The sequence below is a fragment of the Martes martes genome, assembly GCF_963455335.1.
Source record: "Martes martes genome assembly, chromosome: 7".
In the NCBI taxonomy this organism is placed as follows: Eukaryota; Metazoa; Chordata; class Mammalia; order Carnivora; family Mustelidae; genus Martes; species Martes martes.
The window spans coordinates 134,884,958-134,907,559 of NC_137894.1; the positions used below are offsets into that span (position 1 = coordinate 134,884,958).

General features: G+C 36.9%; 1 protein-coding gene across 2 annotated transcripts in view; it reads left to right on the plus strand.

The window, feature by feature from the left end:
* The window catches only part of PPP4R4 (protein phosphatase 4 regulatory subunit 4), a 103,647-nt gene that overhangs the window by 42,292 nt on the left and 38,753 nt on the right, over nucleotides 1–22,602 (plus strand). The window contains exons 1-5 of one of the 2 annotated variants that reach the window (XM_080809208.1): nucleotides 9,562–9,613; nucleotides 13,006–13,153; nucleotides 13,654–13,727; nucleotides 15,161–15,267; nucleotides 16,065–16,172. In XM_080809208.1, coding sequence (XP_080665334.1) covers nucleotides 13,033–13,153; nucleotides 13,654–13,727; nucleotides 15,161–15,267; nucleotides 16,065–16,172 — 410 coding nt within the window. In that variant the 5' untranslated portion in view covers nucleotides 9,562–9,613; nucleotides 13,006–13,032. Of the gene's footprint in view, nucleotides 1–9,561; nucleotides 9,614–13,005; nucleotides 13,154–13,653; nucleotides 13,728–15,160; nucleotides 15,268–16,064; nucleotides 16,173–22,602 lie in introns of those variants that run through there. The other variant, XM_080809207.1, reaches the window with a different exon arrangement.

The window sequence follows — 22,602 nt, forward strand, 5'->3', positions numbered from 1 at the left end:
TAGGAAAAGAATTTTTGCAGATGTAGTGAAGGGTCTGGAGATAGGAATCTTATCCTGGATTGTCTGGGTAGGTCCTAATGTCATCCCATGCATCCTTACAAGAGGAAAGCGGCAGTAGATGTGACACAGGGGAGGAGAAGGCCATGTGAAGAGGAGGCAGAGAGTGGAGTAATGTGGCCGCAAGCCGAAGAATGCCCACAACCACTAGAAGCTGGAAGAGACAAGGAATGGATTCTATCCTAGGGCCTCCCGAAGGAACATGGCTTTGCCAACATTTTGCATTTTGATTTTGGCTAAAAAATACTGATTTAAGACTTGTGGCCTTCAGAACCATGAAAAAAATACATTTCTGTTGTTTTGAGCCACTCAGTTTATTATAATTTATTATAGCAGCCACAAGAAACTAATAAAAGTAACCTCCCATTTTGGGTAGAATAAAACTCCTTATTATGTCCTTAAAGGACTTTGTTGAGCTTTCTGAACTCATCCCCTACCATTCTCTTCTCTTTCTTCCCTAATGGTTGTGTCCTTAATGGTCTGATTTATCCCAGTCTCCCCAGAACCTAAAACGGTGCTTGGCAAACAGTAGTCACTCAACAATGATTGAAAAATGAGTGTTGTTTGAACTTAATATTCTAAGACAGTAAGCATCTGTCCGAAAGTCCAGTGACACATTGGCCTGATCCACTGATGGCATTCTTGGATGAAAAGTAAAAACAGATATCAGTACAGTGATATGATGGTGATTTACAGTCCCAGAGAGACCTTTTTTGGGAAGTAGGAGAGAGATGCATAATAGGGAAAGAATGACAGAGACATAATCAAGATGAAATTTAGTCATTTGAGATTAGCAGATGTGGTCTACCAATCTGATTCAGAAAACATTTGTTCATTTTACTTTTATTAATTTTACATGGCATTATTTTCATTAATGGAAATAATAGAAAAATATCATAAGTTTCTGCCAATGTGATTATTTATTAGAGTATTTTGTATCTACTGAATGTAGGTAGATTTTTTTTTTAAAGATTTCATTTTCAGATTTTTGAGGAAAACCTTTGCTGTGTAAATATAGATAAATATAAATAAAAAACTTAGCTTTACTTACTATTAAAGTCTTATTTCAAGTGGCACAGAGGTGTGGATAACCAATAATAACATAAGGAACGCATTCTGTGGATTAGGTACTGTGCTTACTGCTTTATCACGCCCTTTTAAACATCTCGTTACAACTCTACCTGATGTATTTATTCTCATTTCATAATTGATAAGATCCAGGCTTAAAAAATTCATTGTTTGACTATGAATATTTTGTTGGGAGTTTTCTAAGAAGCATGAAATTACGTAACTTACTTGAAGAATATACGAAGGAGAGAATAAAATACTAAAAGGGTGGCAAAGACCCCAGAAAAATGTGTGTTAACCAAATCAGAAGAGACCCCAAATTGTTGGGGGGAAGAAAGGGGATAAAAAGAAGTTAAAAAAAAAACATTTAAAAAAAAAGAAAAAAAGAAAAGTTCACCAAGAAAAAGAGAAATAGTTTTAAATAAAAGCATTTTTTTAAAGATTTTATTTATTCATATGAGAGAGAGTGAGAGATCACAAGTAGGCAGAGAGGCAGGCAGAGGGAGGGGGGAAGCAGGTTCCCTGCCGAGCAGAGAGCCGGATGCCGGTCCTCCATCCAAGGACCCTGAGACCATGACCTGAGCCAAAGGCAGAGGCTTAACCCACTGAGCCACCCAGGTGCTCTTAACTAAAAGTATTAAAGAGCATAAACAGATGATACAAATTGATTTTTTCTTTGATTTGCAGCTTAAAAGTAAAAGTACTTGTCTTCCTCATGGAAGGTGATGTTTTCTGAGATAAGTTAAAAGTTGCATCCTGAGAAAAGCAAAAGGATTTTGTGGAAGCAACACATTTATACATAATAAACAGAACATGGTGTTCCAGACACCCTACCGGTCCTAAAAAGTGCACAGTGTAGAAATGTCGTGACAGGCTAAACATTTAGTGACACTCTAAGGTAAAGGAAGAAAATGAAATAATGCCTCTAATGTAAGCTAATGGAAAACAACCATTAGGGTTAGAATTGACCTTACTAGGAGGTTTTTATGGGCTAGGAAGCATAAAATTATATAACATTTTTTTCTAGTTCACTTAAAAAAAAAAGAAAGAAAAAGGAAGAGAGAGGCAGTACTAACTAAAGGAGTTAGGGAATATGAACAGATGAGACAAAGCACTCTTTCTTCTGGGGTTTATGATTCAAAAATAAAAGTACATTGACTCACACTTATTTTGGAAATAATGTTTATGTTGTGTTTTTTTATCTATTTGTGCTTAAGGATAAAATAGATTAATATCATTCATTATTTTACAGTAATTAAATTCAGTGGAAACATTTACTGAGTGTATTGTTTTCTGGGCATATATAAAATGTTATATTAGCTATATTCCTAATAAACCTAAAAATATTGCCTTTCAGTAAATTCTGTTGGAGACATGAGTTTCTTAGTTATTCATTTGTTATTTTTACCTTGCTTACCATAAAAATGAACTAGAACTTTTAAAATTCTTAATTAGGAAATCCTTCATTTCTATGATAGTGGGACCACTGTTACTACTTGAATATTGTTTCTATTTAAGGTATTTGAGTAATATTTAGGATCATTTATAGATATTTTTATTTACAATCCTTGCAAAAGTATAAAACCTAGAAAATATTTGCAGATAATACTGTAATACAGATCTGTAATGCTTGATTAAAACTTTATGGATTAACGAAACTTTTGGCAGTGGTGAACTAAATATCTTAGAAATTTCTCAAATTAGAATATCTAGAAGCTCTAGATAAAATACAGCAAGCATTCTTTTAAATGTTTAGTTAAGCTTATTAGGGAGGAAGGACTATTCGGGGCTCAAAAACAAAGCAATCAGTTCCGCTTCTACCTAAGGTGTGGAAATGTGCAAGAAAACATTACTTCTGTCCTAATAACAAGGAAAAAATAGGAAAGCGCATCAAATGGCTTTGAGACAATGTCAGGTGATCTAATATATGTGCAATTGGAGTCTCAGAATGAGGAAAGAGAGAACAGAGAAGAACTATCTGAAGAAATAATGGCCAAGGCTTTTCTGAAGTTAATGAACAAGAACGACCCAAAGATCCAAAAGCCCAGAAGATCTGAAGTAGATACACACACACCCACACGCACACCCCACACACCTCTAGGTATATCATGATCAAACTGCTGAATATAAAAAGAAAAGAGAGACAATCGTGGGAGCAGGCAGAGATGAAAGAAACATTACAAACGGAGGAATAAATGTGAGAATAAAGCAGACTTCTGGTCAGAAATAATGCAGATTAGAGGGCAGTGGAATGTTAGAAGTCCTAAAAGCAAGAAAAAAATTTCAAGAAGAAATCTGCACCCAGTGAAAATATCTTTCAAGGATGAAACTAAAATGCTATTTTCTTTAGTCAAACTGAAATTGAAAGGGTTCTTTGTACCAGACTTATTCTACAAGAAATGCTAAGGGAGGTTTTCAGGCAGAAGTAACGTGATAAGAGATGGACGTTGAATTTACCTGAAGAAATAAAGAGCACCAGAAATGATAAAAATTTGGGTAAATGTAAATGAAGTTACAATGCTACACAAATTCTTCAGAAAGTAGAGGAAGTCAGAGTAAGTCATTCTATGAGGTGGACATTACCCTGATACCCAAATGAGACATAGACATTACAAAACCAAAAAGCTATAGATGCATATCCCTCATGAGCTTACATGAAACATCTGAAAAACAGCAAATCAAATTCAACAACATAAAAAAGGATAATATATCATGACCAGTTGGAGTTTATCTCAGGAATTTAGAGTTGGTTCAAAATTAAAAAATGAATCGATGTGAGTTTTTATATCAACAAACTAAAAAGAAAAAAAATACACCACCATTCAATCATCTCAGTAGATTTAAGAGAAGCATTTGATAAAAATCTGTCATTCCTGAAAAACAAAACAAAACAAACCCAGCAAACTAGGAATAGAGAGGGGCTTTCTCTGAAAAATGTACAAGCAAGGGTGAAAAGACTGAATTCACTTAAGGGTGAAAGACTGAATTCTTTCCCCTAAGATCAAGAATAAGCCAAGAGTGTCCACTCTTACCGCCTTGTTCAGTGTTACACTGGACATATGTAGAATGGCAACAAAATTAATAAAAGACACTCACATTGCAGAGAAAAAAGTAATAATGGCCTTTTAAAAAAATAACATTATCTATGATGGACTCTACAAAAGAAAAACAATCGAACTAAATAAGTATAGAAAGGTTAGAGGATACCAGATCAATATACAAATCAATTGTATTTCTACACGAGCAGCAAACAACTGGACACTGAAGTTTTTCTAAACTACCACAGTTGCATTAAAGTACATAATACCTGAGGATCAATCGGATAAATGATATGTAAGACCTGTTTACAGAAAACTGTAGAATATTGCTGAGAGAAATGATATAAGGAGTAAGTGAATGGAAACACCATGTTCATGGATCAGAAGACTCCATATTGTTAAGATGTCAGTTCTTCCCATATCAATCTATATATTTAATGTAAAATAATAGAAATTCCAGCAGGTTATGTTTTGTTTTTATTCATTTGTTTTTGGTAGGAAATGACAAGCCAATACTAAGATGCGTATGAAAATACACAAGACCAAAAATAGCCAAAACAACTTTGAAAAAGAGAAGCAAAGTTGGAGGACTTTTTGCTGTCTGATTTTGAGATAGATATATATACAGCAGTTAAGACCATGTGATAAATATATAAAGATAAATCAGTGTGACACATACAGAGGAAAAATAAATCCTATGTACACATTGCCACTGGATTTCAGTACAGGTGCAAAGGCAGTTCAGTGTAGAGAGTCTTTTCAACAAACGGCACTAGGTTAATTGGGGAAAAAGTCCATACCTCGCACCATGTACAAAAATTTAACTCAAAATAGACTGTAAACCTAAATCTTAAACACTAAAATTGAAAAAAACTTCTAGAAGAAAACAAAGTCTTTGTGACCTTGGGTCAGTCAGAGGTTTTTTACATATGACACTAAAAGCGTGATCCATAGAAGAAGAAATTGATATGTTTGACCTCATGAAAATTTTAAGCTGCTGCTCTTCAGAAGGTACTGTTAACAGAATGAAAAGAGAAAACCTAGAATGGGAGAAAATACTCATGGATCACATATCTGATGAAGGACATGTGTTCAGAATACATAAACAACTCTCCAAATTCAATAATAATGAGGGAAAACCCTGATTTAAAAAAAATGGGCAAAAAAATTTGAACATATACTTCACTAAAGAAGATTTATGGATGGCCAGTATGCATAAGAAAAGGTGCTCAGTCTCATTAGATACATGCAGATAAATCTCTACACTTGTTAGAATATTTGCACTGAGAAACCCTGACCGTTATCTTTTCAGACATTTTCTAATATGCTTCTGCCTAATCCTCTCTCTGCTCTTCTTCTGTGACTTGAATTTTGCATGTATTAGACCTTTTCATGGTATCTTCTTTGTCTTTTACCTTCTTTTCCATTCTTTTCTCTTTGTGACTCAGTCTGATTGATTTATCCTGACTCATGGTTTAATTCACCAATTCATTTGTGTCTAATCTGATTTTGATTATTATACTTTTCAGGTCTAGAATTTCCAATTAGCTCTTTAAAAAATCTGCCACATCTCCTTGAACCACATATGTGTCAGATAACACTGATACGCGGAGCGCTTTTTGGTGCATTCCTGTTTTCTGCTTCTGCTGGTTCTCATTCATAAAATCTTATCTCTTCATGTGTCTGCATATTCTTGATTGTGTGTTTGATCTTGCATTTGATAAATTGTTTGTAGAAATAGATTGAGCCCTAGGGTGATACCTTATTCTGGAAAGGAATATGTTTTCTTCTGGGAGCTACTTACCCGCACTAACAATACAGTCTCAGTTAATCCAGTGACAAATAGTGGATGATTTAAAGCTGGGCTGGTCATCCTACAAATGCCAGTCTGCTTCAGGATCATTCTTATCCATTCCCAGGGCTCTTATTGAGGCCTCCACAAGACTCAAACAAGTCACTTCAGCTCTTAGCCTCTCAGGAGCCTTTTCTCGAATTAGCAAGTGACCCTAGAGGAAAACAGGCTCCAAATTACATGCTTATTTTCCTGGAATGCCATTGTCTCTTAGATTTTGGGTGGGTAATTATTCCAGCGATGGGTAATATAGTATGTGTAATTTTTTTAGTTTTGCATGGGTAGCCTTGTTAGTTTCCATATACCTTTATGCAGATGAATTTTGTATTTTGTCCAGTTTTTAACTAATTATCATCATCAAGAGAGGTGATTAGAATGATCTAGTCTGCCATTATGAAGTTCCCTTCACTTTTCTTCTTCTTGGTTGAGTCTTGAAATGATATTAACTAAAATGTTTCTGTTCATATACCTGCATATACCCTTCCACCACGACCTGGCATCACCTTTACCCCTGCACAAAAAAAATTGATTGTTTTCCAGTGATTGTTAGGAATAATCTTGCACTTTAAATATTCGCCAAAACATTTGTGATCGATCTCTTTTTTTAAACTTTGAGTTCTTCAATCCCTTTATTTTGTTGGGATGAAATTATGTTAAGAGTAGCAGATCTTCACTTTTAGTCTCATCTACAATCTCATCTATGCCCAAGTCTTTATATATTATCTATATACATTGCATCTATTCTATATAAATTCTCTTATTTACAGCAACCTGTCAGAGCAACAGACCTGTATATGCAATTTTCTGTTCCCAATCTCTACTTGGATGCCTGAGAGGCCTCTCAGAGTTAACAAATCCAAAACTCAGCTCCTGCCACTTCCCCTCGCCACCTGGGGTTCCTCTAGTGTCCCCTGTCCTAATGTGTAACATTATTGTCCCCCTGGTTTTCAAGGCGGAATTTTGGGAGTCGTCCTTGATACTATCTCTTCTTTTACTACTCGCTTATGCAGTCCTGTTATGTTAGGTCTTCGGTATTCTGTTGAATCCACCCACCTCTCCAACCACACCAGCTCTGCCCTTGTCCAAACTATCTGGATTTCCTTGGATGAGGGTGATTGCTTCCCAAGTGATCCCTGCCTACCACTTCCCTCCCATTCCACCGTACCTTACTGCTTTCTGACTCAAGCTTAAGAGTCAGCATGCTATTTCGAAGCATTTAAGACTAAGAGTATTCTCTTGCTGAATGCGTCTGAGGCCCCACGTGACTGGGGCTCATTCTACTTTACCCTCCTCAGCAACTCCTCTCACTCTACTCTAGGGACACCGATCTTTCAGTTTCTGAATCTGCCATGCTCCTTCTTACTTCTTAGTGCCAGGCGTGCTTGCTTGCTTATTCTTCTTGCTTGTCTACCTTTCTTTATCCCAACTTTTGTCTAATTATCTCTTTCTTTTCTTACAAGTCAGTTGTCACTTCTCAATGATCCCCTCTCAGAAGAGATCAGGTCACCTGTTAGATGTTCTTATACCACCCGTGCACCTTATCCTCAGCTCTTGTCACAGTTGTAACTACGGTGTTAACAGGCACACTGTTAGCCGTGCTCATTTCTGAGTCTCCAGCACCTGGCACAGTGCCTCGAATGTCACTAAATATTTGTTGAATGTTTGTGAATATGTAGAAGCAAGAGGAGTCCTTCAAAGGTAGGGGCACAATGTTTGACTTTTCTCCAATTTCCCAGAATACTTTGTATGATGCTTAATAAGTAGCTGTGAATGAAATTAAAATCATATTGTTATCAGATTTAGATCTTCATTGGGCTACTTTAAGAAGAATATTAGAAGGGACTAGATTAGGATAGACTGGCAAGGGTGAAAACCCTTTTTCTACTTGCTTATAGACATTTGCCACTTTCCAGTGCTGCTTCCCGCCTCCAAGAAAACAACTTATAATTTTTCAAAATATATTTGACTAATTAAATATGGCTACAGTGGATCATTTGATATGGTTACTGACAGTACGGTACCTAGCAAATAGATATTTCTTTGATAAGCACATCTTTTCTTGCAGTGTTATATAGCTTTTTTTTTTTTTTTAAGATTGTATTTATTTTAGAGAGAGAGAGAGAACACACAAGTGGTGGGGAGGGGCAGAGGGTGGGAGACGTAGACTCCTTGCTGAGCAGGGATCCGACATGGGGCTCAGTCCCAGGACCCTGGGATCATGACCCAAGCTGAAGGCAGATGCTTCACTGACTGAGTCACCTGGGGCCCCCTATATAGCTCTTTATTTACATTCTAGGCCTAACTTGTAAGATTACATGATTCTAATTATTATATGTAAAAATGACTTTTTTGGGCAGAGTAGCCCAATTAGAACTTCAGTTTTAAAACCACTGTCATGAAATGTTTTTCTTTGTTTGGTGTTGTCATGATTTTGCGGGGAAGGATATGTGGTCACATATCAGTAGCGATATGAGAGTTACTATTGGCACTGGTATTTCCTTTATGGAAAGAGATCTTTGGGATATTGTTACGTGTACCTCCTCATGAACCTTGCTAATCACTGAAACACAGATTTAAAGAAGGGAAAAACATATCCCTCTTAGTCCTGTTCCTGTCTCCACTTTATTTTCCCATTTTCCCTCTCAGAGTCTGACTTTGGAGCTCTCAACTAGTTCTCCCCACCCTTTATTTTAGAGTACAGCATGGCAGCCAGTGATGGGGGAAAAAAAAGGTAGAGTGAATTGTTAAAGGTACCCAAGTTGGCATGTTCTAATTATTCATATTTAACTCAGTTTTAAAGTCATAAATATTATCATTTAATAGGGAAAAGAGTTGTTTACCATTATTGTTAGTCATAAAAGTTCTCACAATTATGACCCTCAAAACCCAGGTATTTTACATGTCCCAAGTCTTGAATGTTTTAGTATTTAGATTCCTATTATTTAATTTCAAAACAATCAATGATATTCTCTCTAAAAATATACAAAGATACTTTATAATGTTAGGGCTCCTTTACCTTTAGCCAGCACCATTTATGGTAAATATATTTACCAGTTTAAATCAGTAAGTTTAGTTTCCAAATGTGTGAATCCAAAATATTTGTTCTTTTGGAATACGCCAGTGATTTATTTAATGTTTCTCGATGTTGTGCCTTGTAAGGAGAAATATCTTCCTGATGTATACAGTGTGGGTTTGCTGGAGACAGAGCAGTCGCCCTCTAGGCAAGGACTGTATTCTGCGGTTTTACAAAACGCTGTCTTGTACTAGTCATGCTAACTACAGAATGAATTTAAACAGCGAAGTGTCTAGGACATTCTCCTTCCTTGAGTGGGAATAGTTTTTTAAATTTGGAGATGTACCATGTACTCATTTATCAAATGTCTCATTTCATTTTTGAGGACTTCAGGTTGGAATGCCAGCCAGACGGTATTCTGTAAGAGGAGCCTAACTGGCACTAAGGCATGCACTTAAGCAATAGAGGAATTTCCTTTTCAGTGTCTTCCAAGGTCCATGAGGATGCACACTTATTTACCCAGAGAGTATGGATCTCACTATGTTTGTCCAGAGGGTGTGACTCTGTGGAGGAGAACACTTACTGGTAAGTGTCAAACTCTTATTGTATTATATTTCAGAAAAACATGTTTAGAAATGAACTGATATTTAGCAGTGATAAAATCTCTTAGTCTGTGCTGGTTTCTTAACAGTGGACAGTCCCAGATGTTGAAGTCAGCACAACAAGAGAAAAACCCAAATCCTGATAAGACTTGAGGATTTTTCGAAAATTAAATGCAGACTAGTTGGGGCAAATGTTCCTGCGGGAGTCAAGACTAAATAATGCAGTAAGAAGATATGAAGTTGGAGAGCTCCTCTTGTTCTTCTTTTGCATAAAGTTTGCATATGCACAAAACCCAAGACTCTAATGGCTTTCAGAGGGGCAGAATTACATCTCATGGAACTTAAAACCGCAGACTCCTGTGACCCGGAATGTACACTCTGGCCCTCATGATATAGTTTAATATTTCCCTGCACCATACTTTGTGTTTCTAAATAAAAGCTGTGTGTTCTGAAACCTGTAAGTGATGTATACTGGCCACATCAAATCTTTTAAGAGTGTTTCCCAAATCCAGAATGATTACTGTGGAACAGATGTTTGGTTTAGAAACAGTAAAACAGGGAGACATGGGAGGGCTGACTTCAGAGACCAGTCGCTGCTTTACACTGCTTTTTGTTTCACACCCATCATTCCTTTTCTTTTTCTTTCAGCCAAGAACTCTTAAGATATGTAATTGGCTATTGGTTGAAAAACCTTGTAAAGTGACGTTTGTGTGTGTGTGATACCAAAGTCTGAATGTGCAGTAGGTTTCCTGGGAATTAACCATGCTGCTTCAACATTTGCCACGGGAAAGCCGCTGCCAGATCTCCTGCACGGTCACGTGAAGGCTTGGGATCGATTTTAGGCAGGCCTTAGTAAGTGACGAACGGAAGTGCAGAATCCAAGAGGAAGAATTTCAGCACTTAGCTTTGGCATCAGGCAGACAAGGGTTAAGTCTTCCGAGTTGCCGGTCACTAGCTCACAGAACATGGACAATCCCTAGTCTGGTTCTTCTGCTATGAAATGACATGTTATGTCCTGGAACAGTCACTGGCCATGCGCCCACCCTATGAATCAAGACGTCTGAGTTCTTGTTGTGCATCCTAGCTGCAGAGATGCTGGGGGAGGAGATGGCAAGAATGTCTCCTTATTGATGTGATAGAGAGAGAGAGGATGGAGAATGCATTTGTGTGTGATCCTTTTTTGCTTTGCCTGTGTCTCATTCTCCCAATCCCTAATCTTTAGGACTCACCTCAAAATCTCTTGAAGCCACCTATTAGGAGATGAGGAAAATGTTTGTGAAGGGAGAGAGCATCGAGAGCAGGAAGTTTAGGTCAAAGGCTAAGAGCTACTCAGTCATCTGGCAGTTTCTTCCTGAATGGCTGCTGCGTGCCAGGAGGTGGGCGCAGCTGAGCACAGCAGCCAGAAACTCTTGCCGTCCTGAAGCTGGTGTTTAGGGGTGCGAGACTGGCCATAAGCACGTGAGCATGTTGGGAGAGTAGAGATAATGCAGCCATGGTATAAAGGAGGTGGTGAGAGCATGATTGGGGGAGGGGCTTTCAGTATAAAATCGGGTCACTGGGGAGGAGCTTCTTGGAAAGGTGATACTTGAATAGAGGCTTGGGAGAGATCAGGGAGCCCATCATGTGGAAATCTGGGAAAGTGGGAAGTGGGAACAGATCTGGGAAGTCATTGCAAGGACTGACTTTTCTGAGAGTGCCGGAAAGCCCCTGGAGAGTGTTGAGCTGAAAAGTGCCATGATCCGACTTATTTTTTATAAGAATCTCTCTGGCTACTGTGTAGAGACTAGACTGTAGAGGGGCAATGATGGCAGCAGGGACTAGTTAATAGGTTACTGGGATAATTCAGGCTGGAGGTGATGGTGGCTTGGATCAGGGTGGTGGTGGTGGAGGTAGCAAGGGGTCAGATTCCGGATCAGGATTGGTCGGACTAATGTGGTGAGTGAGGGACCGAGAGGAGCTGAGGACTAGCCTCAGAGTTTTGGGGTTGGCGACCAAAAGGGCAGGGCTATCATTCACTGTTGACCAAGGTGAAGACTGGAGGAGGAGCAGGTTTTGGGGAGAGATCAGTTCAGGTGTGGACAAGATGAGATTCCTATTAGATAACCAAATATGGATGGCCAGTGGTCATTATTTAAATGTCCAGTTTACACGAGTTGCTAAGTCATAAAAACTCGGCTTATATGACTTAAATCTCTGAGAAGACGGTACTACAATTCAACTACAATTCACATTTTATAGATTAGGAAGTAATACAGAGAGATTAATTTTCTTTTTTTTTTTTTAAGATTTTATTCATTTATTTGACAGACAGAGATCACAAGTAGGCAGAGAGGCAGGCAGAGAGAGAGGAGGGGAAGCAGGCTCCCGCTGAGCAGAGAGCCCGATGCAGGGCTCGATCCCAGGACCCTGGGATCATGACCTGAGTTGAGGCTTTAACCCACTGAGCCACCCAGGCGCCCCTAGAGATTAATTTTCTTAAGGTCACAGATATGAAACTTTGTTTTATGGCTGCCAGTTCTACATTGTTCTACCAACTTTATTATGTTAGTTATAAAATAGGCATTCAAGGGCAATTCCCATAATTGATATAACTGATTAAGCAAAGTAAGACTTTTAACTAACTTTACATTTTACACATACTCGCACACACACACGCATACACTTTCTCTTCTAGAGAAGTAATATCTTTGATGAGGTTTATATGAAAGATTTTTTTTTCTTTTACTTTTTGATGTGTTGAAAACTAATAGGTTTTTAACTTTGAATATATGTTAATTTTTAAAAAATGTTGAATGGAGGTGGTTATGAATACAGTTAATTTTTAGAAGCATTCTTATATTTAAAAAAAGTTTACTGCATGGTCATTTATGTACTCATCAGTGTTTTTAAGGGGGAAAATATATTTGTATAACCTTAAGTGTATTCCTTTTTTATAGTAAAATGCATAATGTTTATTTTTTGAAGCAGAAATATAAGTAATGAAGACACATGTGATTGACCTTTGACATTATTGTTCTAGGTATGATGGCAAACTGTACAAGACAAATAGCAAAATTAGAAATTGAGAGCTATCAAAAATCCCTATTCTATTATTTAGAGGTTTATCTATATTTATAGTTTATATTTAAAGAGACAATGGAATCTTATTTTATTTTGTAAATGCCTAAGACATTTAAACTTTTTTGTGGTGTAATGAGTTAAACAATAGGGAGCAGATTAATAGAGTTTTCTTAAAATAGTAAGAGGAAGTACATACCCTTATAGGTCATATACAGTTATTTTGTGGAATGTGACTATGTTTAGTTTCTCTGACCTTGGATTTAAAGCTTTGAGTTTCTGATCTCTCATCTCTGTAAACTCTTTGTGATTACGCAGGAAGTCCTGCATGTTGCAGGAGTGGAAATGCAGTTAACAGCTGCAGTGTCGTTCCTGACCATTCTACAGGAAGAATCGGTGTCAATTCATACGTATGCCCACGCCTTCCTCCAAGTCATTCTGCTACACCTGGAGCACCGGGATGCAGGTCAGCAGCCTGGCAGGCTTCATTCTGTACCTGTTTGTCGTGTCTTGGATGCAGCGCATGATGGTTTTCGAATCTTGTTAGCCTGATGAGGATAATTGAATGAGGCCATGATGGTCATTAGTGTGACTAAAAACAGCCATGGCTCTTTGCTTCCAAAGCCCATGAAATTCAGTGTCCTTGAAAGCTGAAGACTCATTAATTCATCTTATGAGCTATACTTTTTTCTTAGAATTTTTGAATTTTATAGTATTTATGCAATAGTATTATTGTACAGCAAAAAATACACATTTTAGCTGAAATATTCTCCCCATATTATTTTTAAAGATATAGATATTTTCTAGATGTCGGTGAGGCAAAAAAAAAAAAAATAGAGGAACTTCTTCAAATAGTAGTAAAAATTATCATCCCATTTTATCATTAAGTGTTGTTTAACTTAATGGCTGAGTTGAAACTAAATTTATAAGACATTTAATTGGGTGTGTTTTTTCTGTGTCAATCAGGTGTCAGCAATGCATGGCTGGAAACTCTTCTGTCTGTGATAGAAGTATTGCCCAAAGAAACCCTAAGACATGAGGTAATACTTTCTTTCTTTTTTATTTATTTATTTTTTCGGTAAATACTATTAAGTAAGCCACTCTAAGGTTTTTTGTTTCTGTTTTTGATAAAAAGTCGCATTTAAAAAGAAAAACAAGGTTATTTCCCACTCTGAAAGCAACACGTGTTCATTATGGAAAATATGAGTAATACAGAAAACAGTAGGAAGAAAAATCATGGTTCTGGACTTAACCAAAATCTGAAAATCATTTCAGATTTTTTCCCTGGACATATTAGTAATCATGGTGAATTTGTATGTGGTTGGTTATTTTTCACTTAGCATTATTTTCCTATGTTATTTCAAACTCACTGGTAGTAGATACAAAATATTTTACTTGTTAAACATTTAAACCTGCTTTCAACATTTTATTATTAAAATAAGGTATTAACAAGCATCTATGTAGAACTTTTTAAGTTTTTCAGATAATTTTCATAACTCTACCTTCCAAAAAAGTGGACTTAGGAGGTCAGAGGACATTCATATTCTTAAGACTCTTACTAGCAATATGTGGAAATGCCTGTTTCCCTGGACTTTACTCAGCAATAGTGTTCCAATTTTATTTATTTATTTCCAAGGATTTTTTATTTATTCATTTGGGAGAGAGTGAGAGCATGAGCAAGGGGGAGGGTAAGAGGATTACTTGGACAAATTAAAGAGTGGGGGCCAGAATCATGGTTTTGTTTTGTTTTGTTTTTTCAAAAGATTTTATTTATTAATCTGACAGACAGAGATCATAAGTAGGCAGAGAGGCAGGCAGAGAGAGAGAGGAGGAAGCAGGCTCCCTGCAGAGCAGAAAGCCCGATGTGGGGCTCGATCCCAGGACCCTGAGATCATGACCTGAGCCGAAGGCAGAGGCTTAACCCACTGAGCCACCCAGGCACCCCAGAATCATGGTTTTGACCTTCATAGTTCTTTACAGTCTTTCATCGTGTTGTGTTGTTGGGTGTCCAGCATGTACATAATACAATATCAGAATTGCCTTCAAATAAACAGAATTACTTAATAGAATGTATTTGAAGCTATATTGTTTTGCATCCCTTTAGGATAAATATAAAAATTTTATATGGAATAAAAATAAATTTCAATATGTGGTAATTTTCTTTTTTTTCTTTTGAAAATGTACATTTCACAATGATACTTTATGTGCATACGGATCACTGCAGAATTCACCTTAAGCTTTAATTCAGTTTTTATGTGCCTGATTGATTTTTAATTATGTAATTTTTCATCAACTTTACCTTAGTAAGCTGGAAGGCAAACAAGATAGTTCAGGTTGTGAGCACCTCACATTATAATTCAGGTTCCTTAAAAACACTTGAGACCCTAAAATATTTCTTGAGGAAAATAGCTGACATTAGTGGCAAGAATATATAAAACGTTGTGAATTTGTTCTCTGAATTTTTTCTCTTTAGATTTTGAACCCACTTGTTTCCAAGGCACAACTTTCCCAAACAGTCCAGTCTCGTTTAGTTAGTTGTAAAATTTTAGGAAAATTGACCAACAAATTTGATGCCCATACGTGAGTATTTGTATATAATTTTTACTTTATTCAATTAAATTGATTTAAAATGTGTGATGGTCATATGATTAATAATTATATTAGACGTATCATTCCATACTCATATAACCTTAGTTTTAATTTCATAGAATTCTTGAAAGTGTACTTATTTAGATGCATTTCTTCTGATCTCATGGCATTTCAAAATCAGTATGGTTAACTTTTTTTCTATTTCTCATCTTAATCTTCTCTTTCACACACCTAATGTAATTTTGAGCATAAAATGGTATTATTCTATAGACTTCAAAAATTGTCAAACCTGACCTAAAGATAGACTTTCTGGTTTCTTCCATTATTGTTATGAATTCATTATTTAGAATTTGAAAAATTTGAGGTTTTATGGAGAATCTTAATAATTTATATGTTACTCTCTGCCCAGATGATAAATCCCAAGTGGAAAGAATGAAATGTTGTATAATTATGACACAAGAGGAAAATATAAAATTGAAGAATATTTTGGTCGATGGTTGTTAGACCATTCCATTTCCCTGTAGCCTTTCATTTTAGCTAAGATGTTTAATTGTCAATCCAAAATTAAGCATTACTTTAGAAAGAACCAGGCATATATATAATTTATAAATCACAAAAGGTAACATCCAAATGTAATAAGATATGTGAAAATACCATGTAAAGTATAAAGCTTTCTATTAAAGCATATTTGTTTTTATTAAGTTAAGCTAAGATTTTGATAATAATTGTTTGAAAATTTTAATTATTCTAAAACACCCACTTGCATGTTCCTCTCCTTCCCTTCTAAGCATTAAAAGAGAAATACTTCCTCTGGTAAAATCACTCTGTCAAGATGTAGAATATGAAGTTCGGTCTTGTATGTGTCGGCAATTAGAAAACATAGCTCAGGGCATTGGGTAAGTACACTTTTAATAACTTATTTCATATTCCTCTGATTTGTCAAATATTCGTATCCTATTCCTGTATTCCATGAAAACATGGTGTTGAAAGGCTAAGCTTTATATGATCTTTAAAAATGATTGTAGCAAGTACCTCCTGATGTGTTTGGATTAAGAGAGATTAAAGTGAAGATGCTTAGCATTCATTTCATGCTAATTTCTCTCTTACCTTCAGTTGCTTCAGTTGTTTGTTAGCATCCCAGATTCAGGAAGGGAAAATGTCCTGATACAAACCATGCTTGGTCTATTGCAGTAGCATTTCTTTGGGCTAGCAGCGTATTATTGGGTCATCTCAGATGGGATTACTCAGTTGAAGTCTTTGTTTCCTGTATACTCTGCACTTGCACTGTTTGCTTTGTTGCTCTTTTTGCATTTTGGAAGTGTGAAGCTTAGGAAAGAGACCCATAGGGCAGGGAGTCTCTTCCCCATAAAAACTGATTTCATGGGGCGCCTGGGTGGCTCAGTGGGTTAAAGCCTCTGCCTTCGGCTCAGGTCGTGATCCCAGGGTCCTGGGATCGAGCCCCGCATCGGGCTCTCTGCTCAGCGGGGAGCCTGCTTCCTCCCCTCTCTCTCTCTCTCTGCCTGCCTCTCTGCCTACTTGTGATCTATGTCTGTCAAATAAAGAAATAAAATCTTTAAAAAAAAAAACTGATTTCATGTCAATATATATTAAAGGAAGTTTTACCTAAGAATCATCTTGGGAAATAGTTTTTTTTTTTTTTTAATATCCTAAATTGATACAAAAAATATTGGACCACTCATTTTTAGTAGAAGTTGCACTGTTTTCATCTGGTTCTTTGTTTCACAAGCAGGGACAATCAGGTTGTTGCCATTTGCACAACTGTTAATAAAAAAAAACAATTGGGGACCAGTAGTTAAGGCTTCAGGATGCCCTCAGAATGTCACACAGATTCAGGTCCTCTGACCTCTCCACCTTTCTGAGTTGGATTTAAGTGTTGTGTGGGAAGCTTTGTTAAGCTTCCGAGGAATCATTTCTCTAATTTTGATTTCAGAACCAACTTCTTTCTGATAGATCTTTCAAAGCTAGGCTGACTCTGGATCATTGTGGACCACGAATAATTCAGTCTTGCCCAGTTCTGTGTTCCTTAACCAGGATCAGAACCTATCAGGAGAATATAGCACCGTCTTTTTGTATTCCATTTTTTGTCATCTGACATTTTGCCACTGTTAAAAACTCCCTGGTCAGTTGGGTGCCTGGGTGACTTAGCTAAGTGTCCGTCTTGATTTTGCCTCAGGTCATGATCTCAGAGTGCTGAGATTGAGCCCTGCTTTGGGCTCCATGCTCAGTGGAGAGACTGCTTGGGGTTCTTTCTCTCCCTCTGCCCCTCCTCCAGCTCGCTCGCTCTCTCTCTAAAATAAATAAGATCTTTAAAAACAACCCCCCCCCACAAAAGAAACAAAAAAACCCATCCGGGTCAAGTATGTTCCAATTAGTCTTCTGAAAATTAATACTGGATTATTGCTTAGGGATTAATTTACAAAAGCAAAACTAGACTCTACCTAGCTTGTTAACTTAGAATTCATGTAATAAACTAACTTGCCTGATTAAATGCATATTCATTTCAATTTGAATTCTCACATACTATTAGAACATAATCATAGGACTTCCATGGTATGGTGGCTGAACACTGCTAATATCTGATTCATATTCTTTATTCTCCCTTTGATAAGTACATGACACTAAAGAGAGGTATACTGTTTTTTCTTCTGGCATTGGAAATCAGAACTCTTGATAGGATCTGATAACAGGAAATTCCTACACTCAAGGCTGGAAGAATCTCTGAGATGAGTGAAAGGAGGTGGGAACAGATATTTCAGAGATTTCTACTGATTGAAGAGAGAGGCTGCCCACTGCTGCACTGGGAGTTGTGTTCTAAGGCATTTGGGGATGAAAAGTGCTGGGAAGAGGCTCAAGCGCAGTGCAGACTTGGGTTTGTAATCTCCTGTTTGCTGTGGCTGGCGAGAGAACAATTACTGACCACTTTATTTTATTTTATTTTTAAGATTGTATTTATTTATTTGACAGAGAGAGCACAAGTAGGCAGAGAGGCAGGCAGAGAGAGAGGGGGAAGCAGGCTCCCTGCTGAGCAGAGAGCCCAATACAGGGCTCGATCCCAGGACCCTGGGATCATGACCTGAGCCGAAGGCAGAGGCTTTAACCCACTGAGCCACCCAGGTGCCCTGACCACTTTAGTTTAATCAGAAATGAGCACCAGAAATTATATCCATTAATAAGATAATCAGGAGGCAAAATTAAGAGATTCTTGTCAAGCTAGCATATCCATATGAAATAAAGGCTGCACAACACTAGAAAGCTAACTGTGGATTGTGCACCAGCTTAGGGTCAAAGAGGACAGTTCTTAGAATAATCAGATGAATAACGAATAGTATAATGAAGAGGTAATGCACATTTGTTTGTAGGAGAACAACTGTATGGAATACAGGGATGACTAAAGAAAAATAAGAAACAAATATGGGACCTACAAAAATATCCTTCAGTGTTAGAGGGGAAGAACATACACAGCTCTCAGACCGGAAAGGAGGAACACACTTTTGAAGAAGTTGCTCAAACTTTTAATTCTGGTGATATGGCAAATAAGATAACTTAGAAATGCTGCTTATGAACATCTGACAAAATTTAGTATCCACTCATGCTAAAAACTTTCAGGAAGCTTGGGTACAATGCACTTCCCTAATCTGATACAGAGCAGATATGAAAAACCTACAGTTAACATCATAGTTAATGGTAGGTATTGAATGCTTTTCCCTTAAGGTAAGAACTAGTCCAGGATAGTTTTCATCACTTCAATCTCACACTGTGCCAGAGGTTCTAGCTATTGCAATAAGGCAAGAAAACAAAACCCTAAAAGGTCTGAGGATCTGAAAGGGAGAAGTGAAATGATTTCTACTTGTAGATGACATCACCATTTACATAGAAAATCCTCAGTAATTTATACAACAATTATTAGAACTAACAAATGGATTTAAGGGTATTTCAGGATACATACAAAAAAAATAGATCAGTGGGACAGAAGAGAGGCCAGAAATGGACCCACGTATACATGGCCAGTTGACTTTTAGCAGAGTGCCAAAGTAGTTCAAGGAAGAAAATCTTTTCAAAATACAGTACTGGGATAATGATATTCGTGAGAGAAAACAGTGAACATTGATTCTCACCTCACACACTACATAAAGACTAATTTGAAATTTATCACATTCCTGAATATAATCAAATAAGAATTTATCAAACAAGAATATAATCAAACAAGAATTATATTATGTATACATGTTTATAGCAGCTTTATTTGTAATAACCCAAACTGGAACATTCCAAATGTCTACCTATAGGTGAAGGGAAAGATAAATGTGGTATGTCCATACAGTGAAATACTGTTTAGCAAGAAAAAGGAACGTAGTGCTGATACATGCAATATGACATCATGGATACATCTCACAATCAGTATGTTAAGGGAAATAACCCCGATGCAAAAGAGTATACACCGTAATATAAAATACAAACTATAGTGACAAAAAGCGGATCCATGATTGCCTTTGTCAGAGGTGGATTGTAGAATTCAGATATAATGGGACTGATGATTGGTTTTTGTCCTCTGCCCGTGATTTTTCTCTTTTGTCAGATTGGAAGGTCATTGATGAAGGGGAGCCACGTAGGGGGAGGGCTAAGCAAGAACACTAGAAACACCTTCCATCTTCTTAACAAAGAGATGGGGATGATTGGTCCCCAGTATTTCTTTAAGCCTAGGCTTCTTAAAACAGGCCAGTGGAAAGGGCACAAACAAATGAGAAGTTTCCTTGAATTGCTATTGCTGTCCTGGCCCGCCATGGAACTCAGGATTATGTTCATTAGTATTTCGCTTAAGCAGGCAAGCCATCAGACGACGCTGAATCATGGCCAGCACCTGGGTCAATTTGTATCACGCAGCCAGACCCCAAATTCCAGGTTAGCTGTCGGGGCAAGCTTGCTGGTTTCATTCATCTTGTTATCCTTCACCCTATATTTTGGGCACCTCTCCTCTGATGTCATGGGAGCGCTAGATGGTAATTGCTAGTATCTTGGCTGAAAAAACCGGACTTCTACACAAATCATAGAATCAGGCTGTCCCAAGATTTTTGTTCCAATTACTGAAATGCCAGATAGGTTTTTAGTAGAAAGGATAATGACCTAGAATTCTGCCCTAGCTGGGGTGGAGTTTACATTTAAAAATCAAGAAAGATATTCTCATAGATATACTAGCAGAGGCGGTGTAAAACCCACATCTACTTCTTGAAAAAGTTACTGAGCTATAATCCAGTTTGTTTAGAAGAACTAATAGAGAGTATTTGCATCTTAGTGTGGGTCTGCCATGATGCCTTATTCCCACTTAACTTTTATAATGTGACAGACGGGCAAAGAAAACATATATATACATCCTAAAGAAGAAGTACAAGTGTCTAATAAGCAGATTCATTGTTCAAACTCATTGGTTGAAGAGAGATGTATTCATTTAATGAATATATATTGAGCATCTACTGTAAGCACTGGATTACATATGGGGGATGTAATAATGAAAAAGATACAGTCCTGTCTCCGGGTGCTTGGAATTTGATAACAGATGTAGTCAAGTAGGCAGACAGTTACTGAATAGTATGTGAAATTTACAAAAACAATAGTGAAATGCTACTTTGCCAATGAAATTGGAAAAGTTAATGATAATTCTTCAGTATTAGCAAAGGCACAGGGAACATCTTCATGCCCTACTGGGAAAGCATAAACTTAGAGTCCATTTGAGTTCTACAATATAGGGAAAATTTTTGCTTATCTTTTACCTATATTATTGGATTTTGAGAGATGAGTCTAAGGAACTAGTTTATAGTAAAATTGATGAATAATCGAAGTGTACACTTAGATAATATTTACTGTATGTTCTAAGCACTTCACATGTATGAACTTAATATCCTCACAAACACCTCTTGGGGGGATAGTATCGTTCCATTTTTATAGATGGTGGGGAAGCTGAAGCCCAAAGATGATGTTATATAATATGAACAGGAAAGAAGTCTGGAAGACCATACCTTATCAGAAACTTTCAAAGTTTCTCTAAGTAGAGTGTTACAGGTTATTTTAACTTATTTTTATACTTCTTATATTTTAAAATTTTGATAATGAACATATAAAAGTGCTATTTTAATACACAATGCAGTAGTTTTTCATGGCTTTAACCTAGTTAGAGATGAGAAGTCCCCATTTGTGTTGGTAGGTTGAAATTGAAATGGCCCTAGGAACCACTAATGAAATACAGATTTGATTTATTCTCTTTGCCTTTTCAACATTAAGAAATCATTGTACAACTATTAAAGACCTCTTGCTTCTGATTATCTTTATTTTTAACATCCAGATAATTAAGTTGGGATTGCATCAGTGTACTACTTTGGGGAAGAAAAGGAAGTCTGTTGAAAGATTGAATGGAGATAACTTTTGACTGTAAATAGTGATGAAATCTTTATCTTAGACTCTTATTTTTCATTCTTAATAAATTCAGGGTTTTCAATGGTAAACAAATAGTTCTGAGGAAGATTTGTATGAAATAAATTTTTATGACCTTTGGGCCAGAACGTATTCTCTCCTGTTTTACTCCTTTACCTACCCTACTTCCTATGTTTGATGAATGTTTGTGAACTACTGGTAATGCTAACCTCTACACCTGTGATCTAGATTCATTTCCTTTTTTTTCTTTCTCTTAATTTTATGCTAAAGAAATGGGTATTGGTTATTTTCTTGGTAATTTACTCAAAATCTCACATGAGTATTTTATATACGAAGAGTAAGTACTATTTAGAAAAAAAATTTTATTGAGGTATAATTGACATATGACATTATGTTTCATGTGTACAACATAATGATTTGATATTTGTATACATTGCAAATAATTAGCATAGTAAGTCTAGTTACCACTTGTCACCTTACATAGTTACAGAATATTTTTTTCTTATGATGAGGACTTTTAAGATTTATTCTCTTAGCAACATTCAGATATGCAGTAGAATATTGTTAACTATAGTCACTATGCTGTACATTCCATTCCCATGACTTATTTATTTAATAACTGGAGGTTTGCAACTTCTGACCACCTTCCCCTCTTTCATAGATTAATTTCTTAAAGACAGTTTTTTTTTTTAATTTTTTATTTGACAGAGAGAGAAATCACAAGTAGGCAGAGAGGCAGGCAGATAGGAAGGGAGAAGCAGGCTCCCTGCTGAGCAGAGAGCCCGATGTGGGGCTCGATCCCAGGACTCTGGGATCATGACCTGAGCCGAAGGCAGAGGCTTAACCCACTGAGCCACCCAGGTGCCCCTTAAAGACAGTTTT